Source organism: Oryza sativa, chromosome 5 (genome assembly GCF_034140825.1).
Source record: "Oryza sativa Japonica Group chromosome 5, ASM3414082v1".
Classification (NCBI taxonomy): domain Eukaryota; kingdom Viridiplantae; phylum Streptophyta; class Magnoliopsida; order Poales; family Poaceae; genus Oryza; species Oryza sativa.
The window spans coordinates 19,705,360-19,730,346 of NC_089039.1; the positions used below are offsets into that span (position 1 = coordinate 19,705,360).

Genomic DNA, 24,987 nt, shown 5'->3' on the forward strand with positions numbered 1-24,987 from the left:
CTAATAGTCCTGCCTCCGCCGCACTTGGTTTCTCCTTGTCTTTAGGACAATGCTTGTAGGTGTGCCCATGTTCATCGCATTTGCTGCAACGCTTCACCCTGCCAGCCTCCGACTCGTCCATATCGTTGCGGATGCGACGAGTCCTCCTCCTTCCAGCCTTGCCTCGGAGCTTCGATGGGTCAGGAATATTGAGTACTTCATTGTTAGTCTCTGTGAACTCCCCAGCTATGCCGAACCCATAAATCTCGCCGCTCCATGTATGATATATTACTTGCTTACTGAAGTACTGTGACACATATACTGCATCTGGTATGCCACACTCCGCTGCGGCAGCAATGACATGGGTGCATGGCCTGTGGAGCAGCTTCGGCTTTGCACAAGAGCAATGACATGTGCCGTCGGCTTTGAGAACACACTCCTGCTTCACTCTCTTGCGGTAGATACCCCTGCCTGCCTTATCTTGACATAGTATCTCAAACCTGTGCTGTTGGGTACCTTGCACTAGAGCTCGATGTTTCATGGCCTTTTTACGCAACTCCTCTAGCTTTTTCTGCATGAAAGCTCCAAACAAAATGCTGTTGTTCGGCATAGAGGGAAGAACTTCCTGGAACCGATCCCTAAAATACCTGCATGTTCCATGTAAAATGAACTCCACTATGCCAACTAGTGGCAGTCCACGGACACCGCGCATCACCCAGTTGTAAACTTCTGCCAAATTTGTTGTCATTATTCCATATCTAGCACCACCTGTGTCATACGCCTTGGCCCATTTCTCTTTTGGTTCATGCAGAATCCACTGAGAAAATTTCCGAATCTCCAATCCAGTTCTTCTAACCAATGTTGGACTATCCGTTGGGAGAGGTCCAAGAGCTTGAGGAGGGTCAGCAACGGCGGTCGATGGAGCCGCTGCACGCTGATCACTGCATTTGGCTGTCAACTCATCTAATCTCTTCCAAAGCTCATTGAATTTTTTCTCCTGGTTCTGATTGCACAGCCTCTTGAACATGTTCATGAGCTCCTTGTTCTTGAATTGCTTGAAGAAATTAGCTCCCATATGACGCATGCACCACCTACTCTATACATCTTCCCAAATACCGGGGTATCCTCATTCCATACTCCCAAACTGCAACTCTCCTATCGCTCACAGAATGCCAGCGTGCCTATCATGTATCAGGCATACATTTGGCCTCATACCAACAACTTTTGTTTTAACCAATTTCAGGAACCAGTACCAGCTGTCGGTATTCTCACTCTCAACAAAAGCAAATGCCAAGGGCAATACCTGATTGTTCCCATCTACCCCTATTGCTGTTAGTATCTGGCCCCGATACTTTCCTGTCAAGAATGTCCCATCAATGCAGAGAACAGGACAACAGTTCACGAATGCCATCTTGCATGCATGTAGAGCTAAGAACGCCCTTTGCAGCACACTCTTGTCAGGATGTTCAATTGAGGGGAATTTCTTCACTTCGTAAGAGCTCCCAGGGTTTCTTTCCTCGATAACACCAAGCAGGCGTGGCAAATTGTCATACGAGGCTTCGTAAGTTCCAAATCTCATCTCTATTATTTTCTGTTTGGCCCTCCAGGCCTTGGCATAGCTAATAGTATACTTGTATGTCTCTTCAATGTGTCGGATTATTGACCTTGGTTCATATGTGAGATTATCGATGACATGCGCATACATCTCAGATGCAACAAATGCACATGTAATGTTCCTGTGGTATTTCTGAACACCAGGTAGAAAACATGTATGCTTGGTAACAACTGACACTGTCCAATAATCCTTCCATTTCCCCTTATACGCGTGCACTCTCCAGGGACAACCATCTTTTTCCTTAACACACCGAACTTCATATTGCGACCGGTTCGACTTGGCAACCCAAAACTCTCTATGAAGTGACACTGCAAAATGTTTTACCGCCTATTTCATATCTTCTGCTCTACTATAAATCGCTCCCTGAATAACCTCATTTTCTTTGTACTCCCATCTCACACTATCCTCTTCAGAGACGATCAACCCAGAAAAATCCTCACTAGCCCATTCTGCTGGATTAATATCCGTCTCATCATCTGACGAATCACCTTCCTCTACACGCTCGTTGTCAGAATCGTCCCTCTCCATTTCATCCACAATGGCACCGACAGTCTCCCCCTCGTCGGCCACTCCACCTGGTTGAATGCCCACTGGAGCTACTACGCCCCCGTCCTCTCGTGCGTTGACCTCCTCCACAGAAGTCTCGTTTACTTCAGCACTTGGTCCCTCGCCATCATCCATGTTCGTCTGCACACCTGGATCCTTTGGGTGAACAAACGGAACCAAAGCTAGAGGCCACCCGCGTTGCAATGCATTTTCCAAATACCATCTCCACACTCGAGAGTTTTGAACTGGCATTAGTTCCCAATAAAAACCCTCAGTTGCCCGACTTACTATAACATTGATTGTTATGTCACTTGTCTGTGGATCAACTCTGAAGCCCCTCATTAACCATCCTTTTATAGAAGGTACACTCCTCTCAGCCGGTCTATCAATTCCCCTTTCTGATACAATAAAATCTGACAGATCTACCCCAGTTGGCCCGTAACGAACGTTTCCTGGTCCATGGTAAACTTGGAATATTTGTTTGTTCGACATATCTGTCAACGAAATAACTAGATCATATTACTCTTTCATGCAATAAACATCTACAACGTAATATCTTCTTGTGTAAGCCAATGCAACGGTAATGTATTAATTCCAAACTAGCAGATCTACGTAGTTACCGATATCTACAATACACACTTCTAGATTAGTACAACTAAAACCCTAAAAATATAATGCATTTATTCAAACAAATTTTTAAAGAATACACACTATTTAACTCAATAGTCACATATAGGATCTATGAATATTACCTGAAATCGGTGTCTGAATCCGGCAGGGCTTCGCCCCTTCTTCTCTTCTCCTCCCCTCTCTTCTTTTTTTTTCACTGGAATTGAGGAGAGAAGAATGACGGCTGGGGGATGGGCAGCAGGCCTTTTATAGGCAACGAGGCCTGCCGCCCGGCCAGAGGGCGGCAAGGGGCCGCCTGCAAAATAGCCGGCCCCGACTGGCTTTTTTTGCATTCGGGCCCCTTGCCGCCGGGTTTTCCTAAAAAAAAACCCTCCCTCTGTCACCGCCCGTTCCTCCCCCGTTTGCCACGTCAGCTTGTCGCCCTAGAGGTGGGCGGTAGGGGCTATTTCTGCAATTTTTTGGTCGATATATTATTTCTGTAAATATTAAAAAAAATAATCTAAAACCGAAAAAAATTCTCGTCAAATCTATCTCGGCCCAAAATTGCGGGCACCTCACCTACCAGGACAGGACCCCGGCCCACGCCACAGGTGGCGGCCGCCGCCGCGCGCCGCAGCCGCCTCCTCGGCTTCCCACGGATCGGACGGGTCGCAGACTCGCGGCGCACACTGGCACCCGATTTGTTGGTTTCTTACCCCTCCTACAAGGCGGCCGGACGCCCACAGATCGGATCGGGTCATCAACTCATCATCGCCCCCCTTCAAAAGGCCACCCCCCTCCCCCTCCCTTCTCGCCTCATTCCCCACAGCCGCCGCCTCCTTCCTCTCCTCGATCTCCCTATTCGTCGTAGCCTCCTCCCTCGTTCGCTCCGCCCGCAACCATGTCGGCCTACTGCGGCAAGTACAAGGGTATGGATCCATCCATCCATCAGCATTCTTCTCCATGTCGTTCTCCTCTCTCCATCTGTTCGTGCTTTCAGTTGCGTGCTGTTTAGATCTAGTTCTTGTGTTGGGTTTTCGGGGTGAGTTTGTTAGTAGATCTGTTCGGGAACAGTAAATCGATGGAGTGGCGTTTATTTATGTGATCGTAATCGTGAAATCTTTTGTTGTGTCTATAGGTTAAAGATTGGTTACTAGTTGACTTACTGTATGCCATATTGGCTTAGTTTATACATAAGGGTTCTTTAGTGATAAGTGGAGCAGATCTTGTTCTTGTGTGTTAAAAGATTGATTATAAAACATATTTTCTGCCATATTGATTTAGTTTATGCATAGTGTTTCTTTAGTTATAACTTATAAGTCGTGTAGTATCTGTGACAGAAATAAGTTGGTTGATCTAGATGACGTGCATGTTCTGTTAGCAGAAATTTTCTATCTATATTGATCTGTTCAAGTGATTTAAATTATGCATAGTGTTTCTTTAGTTATAAGTCGTGTATTATTTGGGACAGAAATAAGTTGGGTTGATCTAGACATGCATGTTCTGTTAGCAGAAATTTTATATCTAATATTGATCTGTTCAAGTGACAGCCTTTCGGTGGTCTAGTTGAGCATTGGACATAGTTTATGCCTGGCAATTTGGATAGATCTATTATTTAGGCCATACAGAGATGCTGCTTTTTTTTTGTTAATAATATAGTGTTTGCCATCTTGCAGACGAGCTCATCAAGAACGCTGCCTACATTGGCACTCCTGGCAAGGGTATCCTTGCTGCGGATGAGTCCACTGGCACCATTGGCAAGCGCTTCGCCAGCATCAACGTCGAGAACGTTGAGGAGAACCGCCGCTCCCTCCGCGAGCTCCTCTTCTGCACCCCTGGCGCCCTCCAGTACCTCAGCGGCGTGATCCTCTTCGAGGAGACCCTGTACCAGAAGACCAAGGATGGCAAGCCCTTCGTCGATGTCCTCAAGGAGGGTGGTGTCCTCCCGGGCATCAAGGTGGACAAGGGCACAATCGAGGTTGCCGGCACCGAGAAGGAGACCACCACCCAGGGCCATGATGACCTTGGCAAGAGATGCGCCAAGTACTACGAGGCTGGTGCCCGCTTCGCCAAGTGGCGCGCCGTCCTCAAGATCGGCCCCAACGAGCCGTCGCAGCTCGCCATTGATCTGAATGCGCAGGGCCTCGCTCGCTACGCCATCATCTGCCAGGAGAACGGGCTGGTGCCGATCGTCGAGCCCGAGATCCTTGTTGATGGCCCTCACGACATCGACCGCTGCGCCTACGTCTCGGAGGTGGTCCTCGCTGCGTGCTACAAGGCCCTCAACGAGCACCATGTCCTCCTCGAGGGTACCCTCCTCAAGCCCAACATGGTCACCCCAGGCTCTGACGCCAAGAAGGTGTCTCCCGAGGTCATCGCTGAGTACACCGTCCGCACCCTCCAGAGGACCGTCCCCGCTGCCGTGCCCGCCATCGTCTTCCTGTCCGGTGGGCAGAGCGAGGAGGAGGCGACCCTGAACCTCAACGCCATGAACAAGCTCAGCACCAAGAAGCCGTGGTCGCTGTCCTTCTCCTTCGGCCGTGCCCTCCAGCAGAGCACGCTCAAGGCCTGGTCCGGCAAGGCGGAGAACATTGAGAAGGCCAGGGCGGCCTTCCTTACCAGGTGCAAGGCCAACTCCGAGGCTACCCTCGGTACATACAAGGGTGACGCTGTCCTCGGCGAGGGCGCCTCCGAGAGCCTTCACGTCAAGGACTACAAGTACTGATTTGCCTTGGGAGGTGCTGGCTACCATTGGAACATTCTGCGGCTGTTGCTTAATGTGGTTTTGATATCTAGAGGGCAATCTATGGTTATCTAAAATGTCTTGTCGTAATAATTCTGGAACCTTTTTGTGTAACACATTACCAAATATCAATTGCCTGGATTGAAATATCGTTTTTATCAGTTCTCTGTGTGATGGATGATTTTGCTGGATGGAATTAGGCTCTGTTTAGTTTCCAAAACAAAAATTTTCACCCTATCCCATCGAATATTTGACACATTACGTGTAAATTGTGAGACAAAACATGATGGATTAATTAGACTTAATAAATTTATCTCGTAGTTGTAATCTGATATAAATGTATATCTATATATCCGATGTGACATCTTAAATTTTTTTTTTTTTTGCCAACTAAACAAGGCGACACCCCAAAACAATTTTTTTCCCAACTAAATAAGGCCTTAAACCGCTACTCGGCAGATTTAGTGTAAATAGCAATTTGGTCTAGTAGACGTTACCCCAATTTTGCGATCACCTTGGAAATCGCTGGACCTTATCAGCTCAATCGAAGCTATGCTTCAAGGCAGATTCACCACCCTACCTAAGTCCACCAAAACAAAATGCCACAGGCGTGGAAAATCCATAAATCGATAAAATGTAAAGTAAATTCGGATAACTTCTGCCGTGAGAGAACTGCTGTAGCAATTCAGCTTCATTGTACAACCATCAATGCTATAACATTAGCATAAGATATGGAAAATTTTAAAATCTTCATCCAACATGTAAGCAGAATGGATATTGACCATGTATCTCCTAGTAATGGGGCCTACAGTCCGACAAAATTCTCCTAAACTACGGGCTGGTTTGGTTTGAGGCCTAAATTAGGCTTACCAATATTTTGCAATTTCAATAGTATTTAGTATCTATTTGGTTTGAAGCCAAATTTTGGCATATCTAAGAAAATAGACCATTTCAATAGTGAACTTAGGTTATTTTGGCTTCAATCCAAACACAACTTTGCCTTACCAAAATTAGTCATGCCAAAACTTATCAAAATTTGGCACTGACAAAATTTGGTAAGGCCTATTTAGATTGAAACTATGCCAGTGGAGCAAAAAATTGAAGTGAAGGAAAAAAAAACAAGATCCTATTCGTGTTTTTTCTCCCGATTTGCAATTGCCTGTTTCTGACGCTTCTCCCATGCTGGCATCTTGCCTGGGAACGCCCATCGCAAAATCCGCTCCCATCCATAGCAGCCACAAAACATAAGGATAGCCCAAAGCATCAGTTTGCCCCTCATTCCTTCAGGCAGGGGTTCAAGCTTCATGTAGTCATTTAGATCCCTGAACATATCTGATGTGATCACTGTGAAGAAAGCAACTGCTGCATATAGAGCATACTTGAAGGGCTTGTTCTCTGTTATACTCTGGTTAAATGGGTGCCCCATGTAGTTTACTGCAAAGGTTGCAACCTGGATCATCATGTTCACCATGTATGAAACTGTGTTCACAAGGTTTGGGTGGAACTCTGAATCAGGCTCAATGCACTCCTCTGGCATATACTTGGTTGCTTCATTGACGGCTGAGATCAGGAAGAACAAGTGCATGGCAAACTGACCAAGAATGGAAAGGAAGACGTATGCACAGAATATGTTTGGATGAGGCCGCTCTGCAGACAGTGTTTGAAGGGGACGAGCATGGGAAATGAAGAGGAAGAAAGCTGCAGTGAAGACCCCGCTGATAGTAGCCTGAACATCACCCAGCTTGACACCATCCAAGTACATGACACTCAGAACGTATGCAGTGGCAAGGCAGTTGAGCCCAAGAATCTTGAACATTTGAAGGGTAGTGACTAGGGTGCTTCTCCCCTGGCGGATGATGTCAAGTGTAGGGGCAACAGAGGCATGCTTTGCTGTGAAAGGTGAAGCCATGGAAGCATCCCCAAGCTTCACAATAGGAGCTGAACGGCCATCACTTTCCTCATTCATTTCATCCATCATCTTCTGCAGTCTTTCTCTCTGCCTCTCAGCTGCAGTTAAAGGGCGGCTACTGGATGCTCTAGCGGAGCTGTTAGCTGGTTGGGTCAATTGTGATGATGATCCTTCCTGAGAAGGTTTCGGTTTTTTCAACTTCCCTTGTTTATTTTCAGATTTTGATGCCTGGGATTTTGTATCTGATTTCTGGACAGGTTCAGCATTCAAAAGAGCTATGCCAACATGAGCCTGAAAATTTGGAGATCACAAAAAAACTGTTCCCATCAAATATTGTTGTAATTATGCACCCCATCTCTTTCATATAGATTTAAAGCATCAATAGAAGCAATAATACCTGACAAGAAAGTACTAGATAGAAATGCCTCAGGCCTATCAATTTAGAAGTAACCTTTCAGTTACAGTTAAGCTTGCAGAACAGACCACTGATAGAATGGAAGAAAATACCAAGCTAATACAGGTCAACATGCCTAACACCTATTACATGGACATGTATTTCCCAAGCCATCAGCTAAAGATGGTGTTAGTAAAAGTAGGTTCTATATACCATCCCATCCCATTTAAACAAACAAAGGTGTTCAGGTTTTATTTAATTGAATGATCCAGGACAGCTAATCCTAAAGCCAAATGCAAGCTCTGCTTGATTCTTGATTCTTGTGTTGAATAGGTTAAAAATTCACCCAGCTAAGATTTCTCGGCATGCCAATTACCAATTTTGGGAAAAGAACTTCATCCAAAGTCTCTGGATTTGTTTTTTAATACTTCATGAAAAAGAAAGCGAAAAGTAAATTTTCCACCTCAGCTGATGCTAGAACTAGAACAGATGTGCGGCTGGTTTAGCATGTAAGCATAAACGTTATCCAGTCATCTATATCATTTGTACCACAGATAGCCAAACGCCAAGACCAGGGTGGGGCCTTCAGCAACCATCAACTCATAGCCATAACGCATAGTAAAGATATAGTGGTTACAATTATATCTGAGGGCCAAATGACACGTACAAATAATACACACAAAAAGGAAAAGATGCAGTAAGAAATATCTCTACAAGATCAATAACACCAGAGTAGTTCAGATAAAGTTTCATCTACGTGATTAACAAATGTATTGTGGGCACACATATTTGAGTAAATCTATAGTGAACTTGAGAAAAAAAAAGTGGGAACTGACCTGTTTTAGTGCACCAACATCATTGGTTCCATCCCCACACATCAGTGTAACCCTCCCAACAGTTTTGAATGTAGTCAGAACAAGTTCTTTCTGTTCTGGAGCAACACGTGCAAAAACCTGAAAATACAACACATACAAAATAAACAATGGGAATAAGGATTCAATATACTTTTAACTGTTTTTTATAGTACCCTAGGATAAACCTTGGTCCATCCATTGCATTTGACCTAATGGATAAGATTCTATGGTACTGAACCTGGTAGTATGGACAGCAGATATTTTGGTTCCATCCCCAAAATTGGAATAAAAGTGCATGTTGGTTGATAGATAGATTCAGATGTCAAATGGCATGTGATGCGACGACAGGTGAATGGTCAAAATTACCTTGCTAAACCTCTACTGAAATGTTCTAAGTACACATGAAAATCAACTGATAGATTTAGACCCTACTAGCATACTAACGCCGGTAGTAGAAGATACCGTAAAAGCACCAAAAAGATGTAATCTGTTCTCAGATACCTTCACATATGGAATGACTTGGATAACAGCATCAGTTCTTTGTAGCATTTCAAAGCAGTCTCCACTGATGCAGAGATCATGCGATCCAGACACCGCGGCAACCTCCTCAGCGCTACAAAATATTAATGCAGCACATTAGGCATAGTATTAAAGAAGATACACGTTCCACACAGTCATCATGATGGCAGAGATGTAAAATAATGGATGTAGTTGCTCTATGTCTGTGTAATGAAAGTGAATTTGGAATAACAATTAAATTATATATTAATCACTAATCAGGAAAAGAAACCATATTCACTGCTTATCATTTTCCAAATTCTAGGAATTTCTTTCCTAACAACAGTGTTTGTGCCATAGATAAAAGAAGAAGAAATGTGAATATTCGTCAGCTTGTTTCTTTTCAGCAGTTGTAACAGCATCTTGGACGCCTCGTTTTCTTCTATTAATGCAATGATACGCAGCTCTCATGCGTATTCTAGGAAAAAAATAATATTCACCAGCACAAATAGGAAGACTCATTTTTTCACTGAAAAGAAACAACAGTTGTACAAAAGAATCTTTGGAAAGTACTCCCTCTGTTTTTTAATAGATGACACCATTGACTTTTAGAATAACGTTTGCACTAAATTTTGAATAACTCGTATTTAAAGTTTCTTCAATAACAAAACAAGTCACAACAAAATAAATAACATTTATATAATTTTTTTGAATAAGACGAATGGTCAAACGTCATACAAAAGTCAATGGCGTCATCTACGGAGTTTTAAAAAATGGAGTATGTATTAACTAAAAAGTATGAAATGTTTGCTAAAAATGCTTAGTAGTATAGAGCAGACCCTTGCATATCTTACCTGTATGGAGCTCTGTCGGTTTCATCAGGGGAAACCCACTCAAAACCACCAGTCTTTGTACGTGTCAAAATTAAAACAGGTTTGGAACAAATATGCACTTGGCCAGCAACATGGCAAGCAGTCAAAGCTTGGTCCCCAGTGATCATAACCTAAGAATACATCAGGGAGGTGGTAAGAACTTTAATCACAAATGGAAATTTTCCAGTGCATTGGCCGATGCATAGTGTATAATAAAGATCATATAGAAACTGGTCCACAAAAATCCTTCAACAAGGTAATATTGCACAATGCATGGAGATGTCACTATATCGCACCCTTGTAATTTGATGAATGGACACAAGATGAATAAGAGTACATACCAAGTCATGGGAAGATTGCTCCAGTTCTTGTAAGACAGCACCGGAGTCACTCCTTATAGGACAGTTGAAAACCTAAGCCCACAAAACCCCATTACCATAAAAGAGCACATCAACAAACTTGAGAAATTATAAAATTTATGGATGGGAGTGGGGGAGGGTGGTTTACCGCAAAACCTGCAAAAGTTAGGTCACTCTCTACTTGATCCCTTTCCAAACTTCTAGCTTCATTTACCTGTCATTCAAATACCAAGAGACCAAACAATTCAAACTAGATATAGGGTTGCTTCTGAAAAATACAAAATAAACAAATAAACTGCAACTACTTTGTAAAGTTCAAGGGTATACATTAAGTGATGAATATCACATACATTTGAAGAGACTTGGGTAATTTATTAAAAATAGTGTGGAACGACTAATGATGAGATTGAGGACAGTTCAAATTTTGCAATATCTCCTGAAGTGTAAGCAGTGAATAAATAATGACTATTTTCTGGATGCAGAAGTTGTGGATCATAGACAAATATCATTATAAATGTCTAGATGTTTCTTCTGAACCTAGGATTCTCCAAATCAGAACACTATGTTCTTTGCCTCTAGCATATCCCACATTGCCCTGACAATCCATTATTTGTCTTCCTAAAAAATGTATTTCCTCCAGTACAAATAGATGATGCTTTTAGCAAGCAGGTTTTGGTTTGCAAACATTTGCCATTTAGCAGTGTTGTGGAAGTCAGTCACCATGACTGTTTAGTCAGCTGTCTAAATGGAAACGTTAGCCAAACTGTATCGTATCATTGAACCGGTGTGCCAGTAATGTTTCAGAGCAATTATGCAGCCAAATGGCATTATTAATTGGTCATTTTCAGTCTAATCAGGAGCTATAGCTTTTCTATTAAACTAATGTAGACTTGCAGTCCAGTTGCACAATTGCACTCGTTTCATGGACAAGCCTGGTGGTATTAATGCATTAACATTGGTATTCTTTCAGCAAATAATGATGTTTTCATGATACATTCAGAAAAATGTACAGATATTTGATTAAGGTTCTATATGTCCTCTCTACTATTGTCATTAACACCTAATGTATATGCTAGTGTGAACGACAAAAATCTGTACAATTCCGCTTAATCATCTGTATTCCCACTAATAACTTGGCGGCACCTTGTCGGTCCGACACCCATATTCTGTCTTTTGCAACACTGCCATCTAGATGTTTCAAGGCAGTATTTTCCACCAAATTCCCCTGTAAAATGCTACATGGTATTTTGCACCATTGTAAGAGCATTTTCATGGACATATCCAAGCAAATCCACCTAGGATGAATGTTGTAATGAATAGTGGATGCATTCAACATGAGGGCTCTAGGCCTACAAGATCGAGAGTCCTGGATGAATACTAGACAAAAGTAAGAGACCTGACATAAATTCCTACACCTTAACAAAGGTTGAGAAGAGTTAAGGAAGGGTAAGGAATGGTAGTTTTAGATAACTATAAGTTGGTGCAGATACAAAACTTTTGAATAAGAACCACAAAATATGGAGAGAGGGTCTGTCTGGCAAACGGGTCAGGTCTATTGGAGAGGGATTGTTAGATATGTAGTATTAGGTTGGTTTGATGGGAATTTGGATACTTATCTTAGGACGATCTGTTTCTAGGACACAGATTATTTCTTAGGGGGGGTCAAGTAGAGTCATCCATATAGAAGGGGACTGCACTATCTTCTTGAATGAACCAAAGATAATAAACAAGTCCCTAGTCCCTAAACTTCAGTTGCGATCATGGACCAGCAATTCTAGATTTGTTCCCCAACTCAGTGCCCTCCTTCACCCGTCACCGTTCTAACTCAAGTTTCCATCATCAAACCTCCCTCTGAAAGATGTCATTAGATGACATGTAGTAGTTATATGCATGTGTAGTGATATTACTTTGCTTTTAGACCCAACTCATTGGTAATGCATGCAGCCCGAATGCCCTTAGGCCTTAGGGAATTCTTCATTTCAGCAAACATTCCTTGTAAAGGTGCTAAAACATGTCAGGTAAAGAACCTATCAGTACCAATTCGAGCAAACATAAGATTCATAGGACTCCAGTGACCTTTGCTAATACAAGGATACAAAGACAAGCTGTAGAATATAGTCAGACTATCTTTTACTAAACTAGAATTCTATGTATAGCTGGAATTTATCAGCTCTTATACATCAGGTTAAAAGAAAAGGTTTACTCTTTAGTTAAAATGTCCTTGCTATGTTGCAGATCAGGAACTTTCTGGAAGACTGCTAACAGAGAGTATAAAAGAACCTAGTGGTAGTGGTGAATCTGCCATTACTTAGTGGCTGGGATCTTCCAAGGATGGATAGTTTCTAAGTTATATGTCTTTTTTTATGTTTTGCTTGCAAGTTATGTGTCTTTTCGAATTTCAAACAAAGATATAATTTCTAAGTTAAGAAACTTAAGATATATTTTTTGAAATCTGTTGCAAGGCACAAATATTTTGCTAGTACTAAGAAAAAAAATGATATGCCAAAATGCGCTGTTAATGAACCGAGAAATGTTAAATGCTAACTTACAGGCATATCCGGAAGCAATTTGTATGCAAGGGCCAGGACTCGGGACCCCTGTCGAGTGTATTTTTTGTATGTCTCCACATATCCAGCGGGTAAATCAACTAACCTCTCCTGAATGGTCTCTGGTGCACCCTGAACCACAAAATAAGAGGATACTTCATTAAAGGTTTCTTGCAGAAGGCCTAGACAGAAACGTTGAGCAAAAAATGTTTAAAATATCACAAGATCTAAAATAAAGAAAGTACAGAGTAATGCACCGAGCTAGCTCCGAAATAACTAGTATCAAGATTTTTTTTCGCTAATAGATTTCCCTATTAAATGGTCACTAATGCATCCAGAAGACTGTTGTTCAAGCAAACATATCTATTGCAGGGTGCTTGCCTGATACACAATATTTTTTATGAACTGTTAATTAGTTTAATGTGTATCATAGTTAGGCCTCCTTTGGAACATGGGGATTTCTCCTGGTTCCTGAAGGAATTGAACGAATTCAAAGGAGACCTTATATATTTAAGAGTAAAATATACGGCCGGTCCTTAAAGTTGAGCGCGGATATCACTTAGGTCCATGATCTTGTAAATTGCACATCTAGGTCCACCATCTTGTTTAAGTGACTCATTGAGGTCCAAACCTCGTTTGACCGAAGCTGACCATCTACGTTGCATTCCACGTAGACAGCTAATTTGCAAATAGCCCCTTCGCGCTACAGTAGAGCCCTAGGCACAAAAAAAATCCCCAAATCCCTCGGCCACCTCCATCGTCACCTCGCCCACCGCCGCCGCAAGTCGTCCTCATCGCCAGCACCTTCGCCGGCCACGTCATACCGATGGCCGAGCTGATGCGGCGCCTCGTCGCGCACCACGGCTGTGCCGCCTTGCTCATCACGTTCTCCGGCCTCGCCTCGCCTCGCCAACATCAGCGTCCTCCGTCGACGTTGTCGTGGACCTCGACAAAGCGGCGCATGATTGCCAACGACGCAGTATTAGAGGGGATGAAGCAAGTGGCGGACGAGCTCGAAGATCAGGACGCCACGCCGTCGTGGACCTCAACGAAGCTGACGCGCCTCGCCATCGTTGTTGTTGCCGCCGCCATGGTGTCGACGTCGACGTGCTGCCCCAGGAAGAACTCGTGGTCGTTGAGGATGTCGAACGGCACCAACTCCAAGGACGGCACACCGCCCTGCCACAGCACGTCGGCCGTGGTGCCGGTGCTGGAGACGAGCATCACCTTCTCGACGGCGGGCGTCGTGCCGCCCCACCGCGTCACCCTTAAATCCTTCTTGAAGAACGAGCGACGGGCGAAACGGCGGTGGGCAAGCGCAGCGGTGGGCTGCGGGCGGAGCGGCGGCGGGCGAATGCGGCAGCAGTTGGCGGGCGGCGGAGGGAGCCGGAGGAGAGCTTGCGGAGCGCCGTCGCCATGACCATGGTGGGCGAGCTCGGAGCTCCGTCACCGTCTTCATAGCTAGCGCGCCGGTGGCGCTCGCGCCTAACTGACAGCCAGATCCACCGGTCCCCTTCCCGCTGGTTGTTGGCGCCAGAGGCGTCGGCGAGCTCGGCGCGCGGCGGGGGGAGGTGTCGCCGGCCGCTCCCGGGGGGAGGGGTCGCCGACCGTGGCCGTGCGTGTGGGGGAGGCGTCGGCGAGCGGGGTGGGTGCGACCTCAACGGCGGCAACGGCGGCAGGGCGAGCTCGACTTGAGCAACTGCCACAGCCGCTTGCCGCGCGCGCCAGCGGCCAGCCAGAGCAGGGGCCTTTCCCTTCCACTCCTCCTTCTCCTTCCCGTCAACGACGGTGTGCGGTTCCTCTGGGCGCTGTGCAACGCCGGTGAGCAGTTGCCGGAGGGGTACGAGGCGCGGCGTGGTGGAGACGGGTGGGTGCCGCAGCTGCGCGTGCTGACACACGTCGCCGTCGGCGCGTTCCTGCGTGCGCCACGCGAAGAAGGGATTGGATCGGACACGGGAAAGCAAAAGGGGGGGCAAAATGCAAATATGTTGCCACACTGGACCGCCACGTAAGCCAGTCAACCCGGTCAGAGATCCTTTGGACCTCAATGAGTCACTTAAACAAGATGGTAGATCTAGATGTGCAATTTACAAGATTATGGACCTAAGTGGCACCCGCGCTCAACTTTAAGAACCGGCCGTGTATTTTACTCTATATTTAATTTTGTTTGAATGAAGATAAGTTCTAACATGACAAATGGTAAATTATTCCTTTGCTGACTTCTAATTTTCTTATGATTTCAAACAAAGAGAAAAGAGCCAAGCCTCGAATAGGTCTCTTTGGATAGCCGCTCAAAATTTAGTGTACCCTAGTTAATATCCATCTAAAACATATGTAGGATAACAAGGTGAATTCTTCTCACTATTCATTTGGTTCAAACCAATAATAAATATTCATAAACATGTAGAAATTCAAACCTTATGAAAATCACATTTGTTTTGGTTGACTTAAAATATCTAAGAACAAGAAATCATGCCAAATGCATGGGCACACTGGGCCAAAACCAAAAGAAATTGTTTCTGAACCATCCTAAGCAGCAATCTTACTAACAAAAGAAAAAAGTGTAAAACATTTATGTAGTCTCTCGGAATTCCTACCTTTATGAAAGCATAATATTTCTCATGTATACTGACAACAACAGACATTCTCTTCAAGTGTGAAGCAAAATGGTATCTGTGTACAATCTTTACAGGTTGACCACCAGACCTGCAATGAAGATGACATCAAGTAAAATAAATAATAGAATATCTTTTTACTTTGGAATCAATAACTAATAACTGTACTGGTATTGACATTTCAGATATATTTGGATGTAATACATGCAAGTCAATCAAACATCGAAATCCTGCTTTTGATAGAAAAAACATCTAGTCTATCATCTGTGTACAGGACTTTCCAATGCTATAAACAGAGCCACAGTTGTGCATATAACAAACAGAAGAGAGAAGAGAAATTGTCCAGAGAGAAGTAGTCCACTATAATCTTGGATATATGAATAAAGATAAAAAATTACTCCTAATACAACTAGCTTGACTTCAGAGAAGGGACAAAGTTGGCAGCATGCCACATAACTGACAAGGTGAAATAACACTAGTGTTAAAACCAATATGAAAGTTTATTTCGCTTGACTAGACACACAGCTAATGTTCAGTTTTACAAATCTACTTGATAACACTTAATTAACTATGACATAGACATTATTGTCTGATCAGGTTTAGGTCATCACATGAACAGTTCTACAATGAACACATATTTACATCTGTTATTTCAGGCAACAACTTACTTTTTAGATATGGCCTTCTCATCAGATGTGTAGATCCAGTCTATGCCCTTTATAGCAGCTTTTTCAAGGGGGTCACCAACCTTTGATAAGATGAAACATACCATCAACAAAAGAAGGTATCTAAACTTCCGTTGGCTATGCTTCACATAGCTAGTTATTTCTGACATATAGTCCATTACATACCAGTTTGTTATCTACGAATACTAATGCATGGCAACTGGACAATACTTCTTGTGTGCGGAGTGGCAATTTATTTGCATCTGTTATTAATTCTTCATCATCTTCCAAACTAACAACACCTTGGAATTCCTGAAATGCATGTCACCTCGGTTGACAAAATTCCACTTGAATTGAAAATACAACACATGGGTAAATCATTTACCATGTCATCCGATGTCAATGTCCCAGTTTTATCAAAACAGCATATGTCAACCTGATAAAAAAAATAAAGAGCTTTTAAAAGCTTTTGCAAGAAGGATTAAACATAAGCACAACAAAGTTTTTTTTATTAACCTTCCCAGCAAATGGTATCCTGAATGGCTCTGTGCAGAAAATACCACGGCGGGCTAATGCAATTAAAGATGTATTGACTGCTATGGAGAGCTCCATTGGCAATTCAGGGGGTATCACAGAAGTAAGAATCAATGAACAACTTAAGAAAAGCTTATATCTACTCCTTGTTGGGTCCTCCAGTCCCTACATACGGACAGACCAAAGTTCAAATAATATTGAAGTGTGCTATATAGCATACAATTAAACATATGGATTTTCTTGATAATTCCATCTGGCATTACCTTGACAAGCACATAACCGGATGCAATTACTGCGAAGAATAGCAAAAATAGGATAAACAGGCCACTCTCCTTGCTGTTTGCAGTAACCTGTTATATTGTTAGAATCAGAGTGTTATGTTTGCACATCTTAACAGCATTATTAACTCTAATGCATGAAAAAGTTACCCTCTCAGTTGAAAATAAGATAGTTCTCATCAACTTTCCCTGGCTAGTCTCAAATCCAGTCCTCAATACAAAAGCTATGCAACCACCATCAGGTGCTCGGAGATTTATAGACTGCACAGAAGTAAGACATGTCAGCAAGATTCCCAGTACATCTCCTCCCTCCAATCAGCAAAACTTGACATTCTAACATACTCCACAGAACGATGCACCTCTTTAATGCTAGATAGCCAGTTTAACCTTCATTAGTTTAATATCGTTCATTAGTTCCAAGCCCATCTACCCATTAGGCAAAGCATAGTGGCATCAGTTGATACAACCAGCAGCACTGCCACATGGAGCTGTGACATAGCCGAAGTTATCTCAACCAGAAAACCTTTGAGATTCCTAAGCTTTGATAGGGGTTATAAGGGAAAACTTTACGTAGAAAATCTAAAATGACTAAATCAACATGCCAAAACACTACCTAAAAGTGAACAGAGGGAGCAGTAGGTATAATAGATGTGTATACCTTATCTGGAGTATGTTGCAATATCTTAGTGCCACCAAATAGGATATGATTCTTATCTCGCTTTACAGATAGTGTTTCCTCAGGACCACGACCAGCAACTGAGACCTATAAGAATAGAAGATTAGTCAGAACCAGAAGTCCAGAACTGAAAATTTTGAACAAAAATACTAGGGATAGCACATTTGAAAGCAGGACAAAACAAAAGTTGGATGCCACAGTTGGTTAACACAATTCAATGCGTCTTTGAAGCATTTTTCTTTAATTCTATTTGTTTCTGATAAGAAGAACTGGGGTGTTCCACTGGACCATTTAATTAGAGAAATACAACAGCAGAAATACCAGCTCAATGCAATCATTGTAGAGAAACCCCCAAATCCCCAACCTTTCAAGTAAATATGCTACAAGCCGTAGTGTCTCCTCCAATGGTGGGCTGGGAAACTAACCAGATATTGTTTTATTACCTAACCTCCATGCCAAAAAAGTAACTACCTAGCTCACACGCTTAAAGTATATGCAAATATCTGATTGCCAAATTCATCATTCCTAGTTCCTACACCTGTGATGTAAGTAAATTCTCTGGAGACATCTGTTCCACATTTTAAGAGACAATGGGTTTTTCCAATTGTATATGTGCATGTTTGACATGGGAGTTTATTATGGATTTAACATTTCTTAGATCTTTTTAATTCTGGTAGTCAAATTTGGTGGTAAATTCAAATGAAGAAAAAATAACAGAATCAATAAGTTTGCTTGTAACCCTTGGTTGTTTCACCACACAAAAAAGAATATATTAGAATTAATGAGTAAAGGAGAGGAGGGACCTTCCACTGTGGAGTAGATTCTCCTGTGAGAATAGCTTCATTTACTATTGCAGATCCAGCCAGCAATAACATATCTGCTGGCACAGACCTGTCTTCTCCACTTACTGAGCGGCCTATTGACACAATGTCTCCAGGTAGTAGTTCTGTCCCAGGTATTCTAACCCATCTGAATATTTGTATAATAAAAAAAAACATAAGTAGGATGAATAACATGCTAAAAACAGTATAAGCAATCAATCAAATGAAGCAGGCATACTTTCCACAGCGATAAGTTGCAACAATCTGATTATCAACTTTCACACGCCTTAGCTCAGTCAATGTCTTCAGTCTATTCTTTGCCATAGTAGACTCAAACAGGAAGAGCATGAAAAGTGTAAACAGACTGTAGTACCAATATTCATCTAGACACCAAAGACCAACACAGAAAACCTGAAGAGTAAAAAAAGGATCACAATTAGCAAAGGCAGATGAACCATTAAAATACCAAGTCAATGATGAGATAGGCTAACCTGGAAAACAAAAAATGGTTCCATGCACTGCTCCTTCATTAATTTCTGGAATGTAGGCTGTGGATACTCAAATCTAGAGAAGGAAACAATTTGATCATCAGACACTAATCCACAATAGCTAAACATATGTATATATGATGGAAGTTTCAGTTTTGATACAAATCTCTTTTTTTTTTCACATTATTGATTTGAGTAATGCAGATATACAGATTTTATACACCTAGCCTGTGTTTTTTGCAGCATTTTACTGCACCAAAAAAAAAGTACCACAGACAGTTGTTGCTTTACATCCCAATTAGTATTTATAATCAGATAAAAAAAGATACAAATTGCCTATCAAAGTGGTCTTAAGATAGCGCAATTTATAAAGAGATAGTAATTGAATTTCTAGTGCAAAGTGTAACGGATTTGCTACAGAACATGCAACAGTTTTTTTCCAATCAAAACTCTCAAATTTCTAACCATTGTTTCGCCTAAAGATTCGTGCAACATTGGGAAAAAATCACAGCCATACGTAGGAAGGTGGAGTGTGATGTGTTGAACGAGCACGTGCTGTAGCTAGCCAACTCATCTCACATGGTTTTTTTTTTCTAGTAACATACCAGTTAAATATGAGTTATATTGTAACTATAGTGTAGTTACAATGTAATTACACTCTAATTATACTACAGTTACATTTGAAAGTTTTTGACCAAAAAAACTTGTGAAAGTTTTTTAGATAGTCCCAAGTGTAAACATATTTAAGTATGCCCTAAATGCTTTCATCTGCTCTTTGGACTCTACTTCATCATCACCCTATATGCTGCAAAACGCAAGAGTCTACTTTTATTGTGTTCCTCTTCTCCTCAGGCATGTCTTTTACATGAAGTTAGGAGTTCCATTCAAGACGTGACTACAAGTTAATCTTCAATTGCACAAAAATCTATACTCCTTTAAAAAGAAGGCACGGTGGTTGTGGTAGTGAATCTCCCCCACACCATATCGACACTGCATTTTATGAATTACACCCTAAATTTAATCAATATTACAGAACAGATATTTTACATCTTCTTTTCTTCTTATTAGGGAAACTTAAATGTAATTCAAATATGTAGTGTATGAGTTAACTTTAGAATAAGATTGTTTCAACACAGTCAGATACTCCTTGTAACAAAAATATGTGAAAGACATATTTGATGAAACATCACATATACTGTTTTGAAACGTATAAGAGCCTATGCGATTCATTTTTATCCACGGAAAAAACATGGGTGATTAGCTAGTTTCCAGGACAATCATCCATTGAAAAAAAAATGACAATAGTGCTTGAGTTTTTTTTTTTTTGCGGAGATTGTACTTGTTAAGTTGAATTATATTGTTATAGATAATATCATTCACAGCCATACAAGCGATCAATTTACTCATTACTGAATGCCATAAACAAATAGTAGGGAGCTAAGTTGCAGCTTACATGTTTCTCCCCCACTTATCCACAGCTGTGTTAATCTTAGCCTCTGTTCCATACCCAGTGCCCTTGATATAATGCTCAAATGGTTCCTTTGTTGGGTACCGGAGCTTGAAAAAGTTGTCCTCCTGCGAGGAGTAGATGAACCTCTGCTTACGGAAATCAAAGTAGATCTCCTCCGTCTCACCTGCTGCCGATGACGAGGCCACCTGAGCAGCCACCCAAACCAACACTCAGTGACCAAAAAAAATGGAAAACACCAACACTCCACAGTAAAACGACGCCATACTCACAGTTTTCTGTATATGCAGGGGCACGATCTCCTTCGATCCCGAGAACTTCGCTGGCGTTACCTTGCACGAGTTGGCCGCACGGATATCCTTCACCTGCACCGTCACCAAGCGGGAGCTGTTTAGCCCTAGACACTAAAGCGCGCCAAACGTAGCGGTGGCTAGATTGGGGGGATTGGGGAGTTGAGAGGTGTCTCGCCTTGGAGTACCCGACGAACGCCCGGAAGTCGACGGACCACGCGGTGAAGAGGAAGGCGAGGACGTGGGAGGCGGAGAGCGCGCCGAGGACGACGAGTGCGTCGGTGAAGTCGAGCGCCGGGACCACGACCACCAGCCAGAGCGCGTAGAGCGCGAGGAAGGGCCAGAAGTCGAGGCGCGACGCCCAGTGCCGCCGCCGGAGCAGGTCCACGCCCTCCACCGACTTGCCGCCCACCTCGAACCGCGCCATGCCGGCGCCCGCAGATCGGGGCGGGAGAGCTGCGAGGTGGTCGTCGGGGGAGGGGAGAGCTCAGATCGGGATTCGATGCGAATCTGCTAGGAAGGGGGGTTGCACTTGCAGTTGCAGGTGTTGGGATTTGGGTGGGGTTTTACTGGCTCGGCTCGGGTCGGCGGAGTCGGATCGGCCGCGTTTGCCGGACGGCGGCCGCGGCGCGACGGGTCGTCTCCTTTTTTCTTCTTCCGCCGCGGCTGCTTCGCTGCTCGTCCGTCCTCTTCTTCCTCGGCGGCCGTTATTTACGTTTCGTTACGGTGCGGAACGTGACGGCGATCTGAATCCCAGTAACTTTTTCTTTTATCTTCAATTCACGTTCTTTTCGATTTTATAAAGGCGTGTAAAGCTAAAGTATTTGTCGAGATTAACAACCATAATACGGAGTACTGGACAAGATCGTGAAGAAGATGGAGTCTAGGAGACGCTTGTTTTCCCATGAAAAAAATACTGGAGTACTGTATAGTGCTTACAATGATTATGGCCAATTGATATTTTGTGCATATGTGCTCTTTTAATCTTATTAATACAAAGCTTGTTCATTCACATCGAACATCAAAATTCTATGGTTCACTTTAACAGCTCAGAAAGTTCTATAGCATCAAAGTCTCTCGTGGGGCTCTGAGTCTATCTAATTTTCATGGTTAGCGTGTGAGCCTGTAGCCAATACAAATTAAATTGTACCATGTATTCTAGTAATCGTTATTGTTACAAGTACGAGCCAAACAACATGTATTGTGTTGAACAATGGTGGTGTTGTGCAAAATGCTAGCTATTCATATCGTTACCCTTCGTGCACTTCTGCGGTTGTCCTACCTCCAATCCTCTCTCACCAAGATTGAATATCATCCTCCTCGCTATCATCGAATGTGCTTTGCCGTTGATGTCGTCCTCCCTACCATATCATTGATCACGCTTCGCAGCCATGCTTGAGCTCGTCGGCCACCGCTACTATTGAGTTTGCCAATAGCAATTGACGTCAAGCTTACTAGCTGCAGCTACCCTTGAGCTCACCTAGACCCTAAATGCCCCTATGTTGGCGCTCTCGAGCTTGCCCCGATATTGTTGTCCTCGAGCTAGTATGTTGCACCACCCTCGAGCCCGCCAAATGCGCCACCCTCCACTTCACTCACCATCGTCCATCAACCTTGTTTGGATGTACTGCCACCCTCCAGCTCGCTTATCATTGTTCTATCTAGCATACTTTGTTGCGGTAGTTGGTGAGTGTTGTTGCAAAGGAGGGGTGATGTAGGATCGAGATGTCGACTAGAGGGGGTGAATAGGCGATTTAAAACTAAATGACACGTAATCAAAACTAACCTAAGTTGCTAGGCTTGGTGAGGGTCAACTCTAACTAAGCAACTAAGTTATGTTTTGCAAGCCTAGGGTGATAGTGGCTCAATTATATCTCTAGGAAAATAAATCACACTCCTATGTCAATGTTTAGCAATCCTAGGGTGATATGATCTCAAGTATGTCTCTAGAAATATAAATTGCACAAATGTAAATGCCACAATCAAATGAGACAAGGAGACAAGAGATTTTTCACCGAGGTTCGGAAACTCGCTGGTTTCCTACTCCCCATTGAGGCGAGCCCAACTCCACCGCTCAACCACGAAGCCACCGCACACCCCCTTCGTCAAGGGGTGGACAAGGCGGGAGCCGGCCCACGGAGAGGACTACCCAAGCCTCGATCACTAGGGTAGTTCTTCCTTCACTCCAAAGGTGGTGAACTCCAAACCACTCAAAAATCGGCACCAGGCCTCCTCCACAATCTTCTCGGAGAGGTCACCGGGCAACTCCTCCACAAGCCGTCTAGGAGGCGGCAACCTCCAAGAGTAACAAGCAATGACCCGGCATGGAGATGATCAATCAAGTGCCACACTAGCTCTACAATGGAAGCAAATGCACTTGACTCTTGGCTAGAACAACCTCAACCACTACAATGGATGAACACTAAGCTCAAAGGTGTGTGAGAGAGGTGCAAGGGATGTATGCAATTGAATTGGGTGTTAAGAGAGTCCCCTTGCTGCTGGAGGGGGAGTATTTATACTCCCACCAACCAAAACTAGCCGTTGGGGGCGAAATCCCCTAACTCAGTGCTCTACCGGTCTGACCGGAGGTATGTGGCCGGTCAGACCGTGCTACTCTACAACGGCTAGTTTTCTAGCCCGTTGTAGGGCTGTCATTGGGCCCCACTGCCCCCGGCCGGTCAGACCGACATGGGGTGGCCGGTCAGACTGGCCTCGGCTCGGTCAGACCGCCACCAGCTCGGTCTGACCGAATACGGCTCCGGCGGCTCGGGATCGGCCATCCCAGAGCATGCCATCCCAGCCATATAGCCGGCCGGTCAGACCGTCTTTGGTGCGGCGGTTAGACCGGTCCTGACATGGCGGTCAGACCGGTGACACAGGCCGGTCAAACCGGCATCTGTCCGGCGGTCAAACCGACCCTGGCAGTCCAGAGCAGTGACAAAAATATAACAAGTGTGTTGTGAAAATGTGAGTACAAGTGAAAATGCAATGACCTAATGTGACAATTAAAATCATCTCTTTGCTAGGTCATTCCCCCTCTTAGTAGTACGGCAAAACTATAAATAAACTAGCACAATTTTGATCGCCCAACGCCTCGATCAATTTAAAAAGAAAACACTAGTTTACCGTCTTCTCTTCCTTTTGCTTTGCACCGTCAATTTTAATCCATCAATGATCATCCATGTGCACACAAATAAGTGAACCTAACTCAAATAAATAAGCTCAAACACAACGGTTAGTCCACAATTAATGCTTGTCATTAATTACCAAAATTAACACCGGGGGCCTAGATGCTTCAGGTGAAGAAGACGGCGTAACGATATGGTAAGTAAATTTCATGGTAGTTTTGACCAAATGTTAGAAATGAGTAGCTGAGGTATTTTTTGATGTTCTTAAAGTGAACCGTACAATTTCGATATTGTACAACTAAAACCATGAACTTCGGATTCTGAAAAACAAGTTTTGTCCAATATTAAGCATGACACGCTTGGAAGCGCCATCGAGATCTTGTCTATATCCATGAAACACGTTTATACTTGTCTTTTCATTGAATGGGGAAAACTCATTGAATGAGAATTTGGAGTCTAATTTGAAAAAGATAGGCGTGGGTTCATTGCAATGATTTTTTTAATACAAATTAAGACCATGTTATTGTGCGTTTGTTCCACATAAGACGTAATTTTACCACTCAGACGAAGACGGCGCTCTAATATGGCATGATGAATAAATTTAATATATGAATCTAGAGATTGCCTATAAGTACATATATAATGGCATATATGTACTTACTATTAAGAGAGTATAATGGCATATGATTTTTGACCAAACTATAGCAAGGGAAAAAAACAACCAGAAGGTGCAGCACATTAAACACACCCACTCTACAGTCTACATGCTTAGCAGCTCACACTATACATGTGTGTATATTTACTTTGCGCACGTGCATTATGTTGGGTAGTCTAGTTATCCGATATATGGAAAACACATAGCCCATTGAACACGCACAATGCTGTAAACTTATTAATTGTTCCTAGGGCTTACCCTATTGCCAGCAGACTATTTAGCGACCAGTGGTAGCACAGTAATCATGGTAACCACTATAAATTCATATTCCAAACTTCGAATTCAAAATTTGAAACTCCATGCGGTAATACACAATTACCATGCAGTGCGCGTTGAAGCTGAAAAGAAACAATTGCGGAAAAAATGTAAAATGTAGTAAATTTTC

General features: G+C 43.2%; 2 protein-coding genes across 2 annotated transcripts; one reads left to right on the forward strand and one right to left on the reverse strand.

Annotated features, from left to right (window-relative positions):
* Positions 1–3,465: 3,465 nt before the first annotated feature.
* Positions 3,466–5,654, forward strand: FBA1 (fructose-bisphosphate aldolase 1, cytoplasmic-like). Its single transcript, NM_001402524.1, has 2 exons — positions 3,466–3,678; positions 4,426–5,654. The coding sequence occupies exons 1-2, from the start codon at positions 3,651–3,653 to the stop codon at positions 5,472–5,474; spliced, it is 1,077 nt and encodes a 358-aa protein (NP_001389453.1). The 5' UTR covers positions 3,466–3,650; the 3' UTR covers positions 5,475–5,654.
* Positions 5,655–6,114: 460 nt separating this feature from the next.
* Positions 6,115–21,443, reverse strand: LOC4338738 (probable manganese-transporting ATPase PDR2). The gene is made up of 21 exons (XM_015783764.3): positions 20,938–21,443; positions 20,742–20,834; positions 20,455–20,657; positions 19,005–19,077; positions 18,752–18,924; positions 18,496–18,661; positions 17,675–17,779; positions 17,167–17,277; positions 17,002–17,088; positions 16,721–16,903; positions 16,590–16,640; positions 16,391–16,516; positions 16,208–16,287; positions 15,522–15,630; positions 12,928–13,056; positions 10,527–10,592; positions 10,361–10,432; positions 10,002–10,150; positions 9,151–9,262; positions 8,632–8,748; positions 6,115–7,692 (listed from the first exon to the last, which is right to left on the reverse strand). Exons 1-21 carry the CDS (start codon positions 21,184–21,186, stop codon positions 6,619–6,621), a joined length of 3,528 nt encoding a protein of 1,175 aa, XP_015639250.1. The 5' UTR covers positions 21,187–21,443; the 3' UTR covers positions 6,115–6,618.
* Between the last annotated feature and the right edge of the window lie 3,544 nt (positions 21,444–24,987).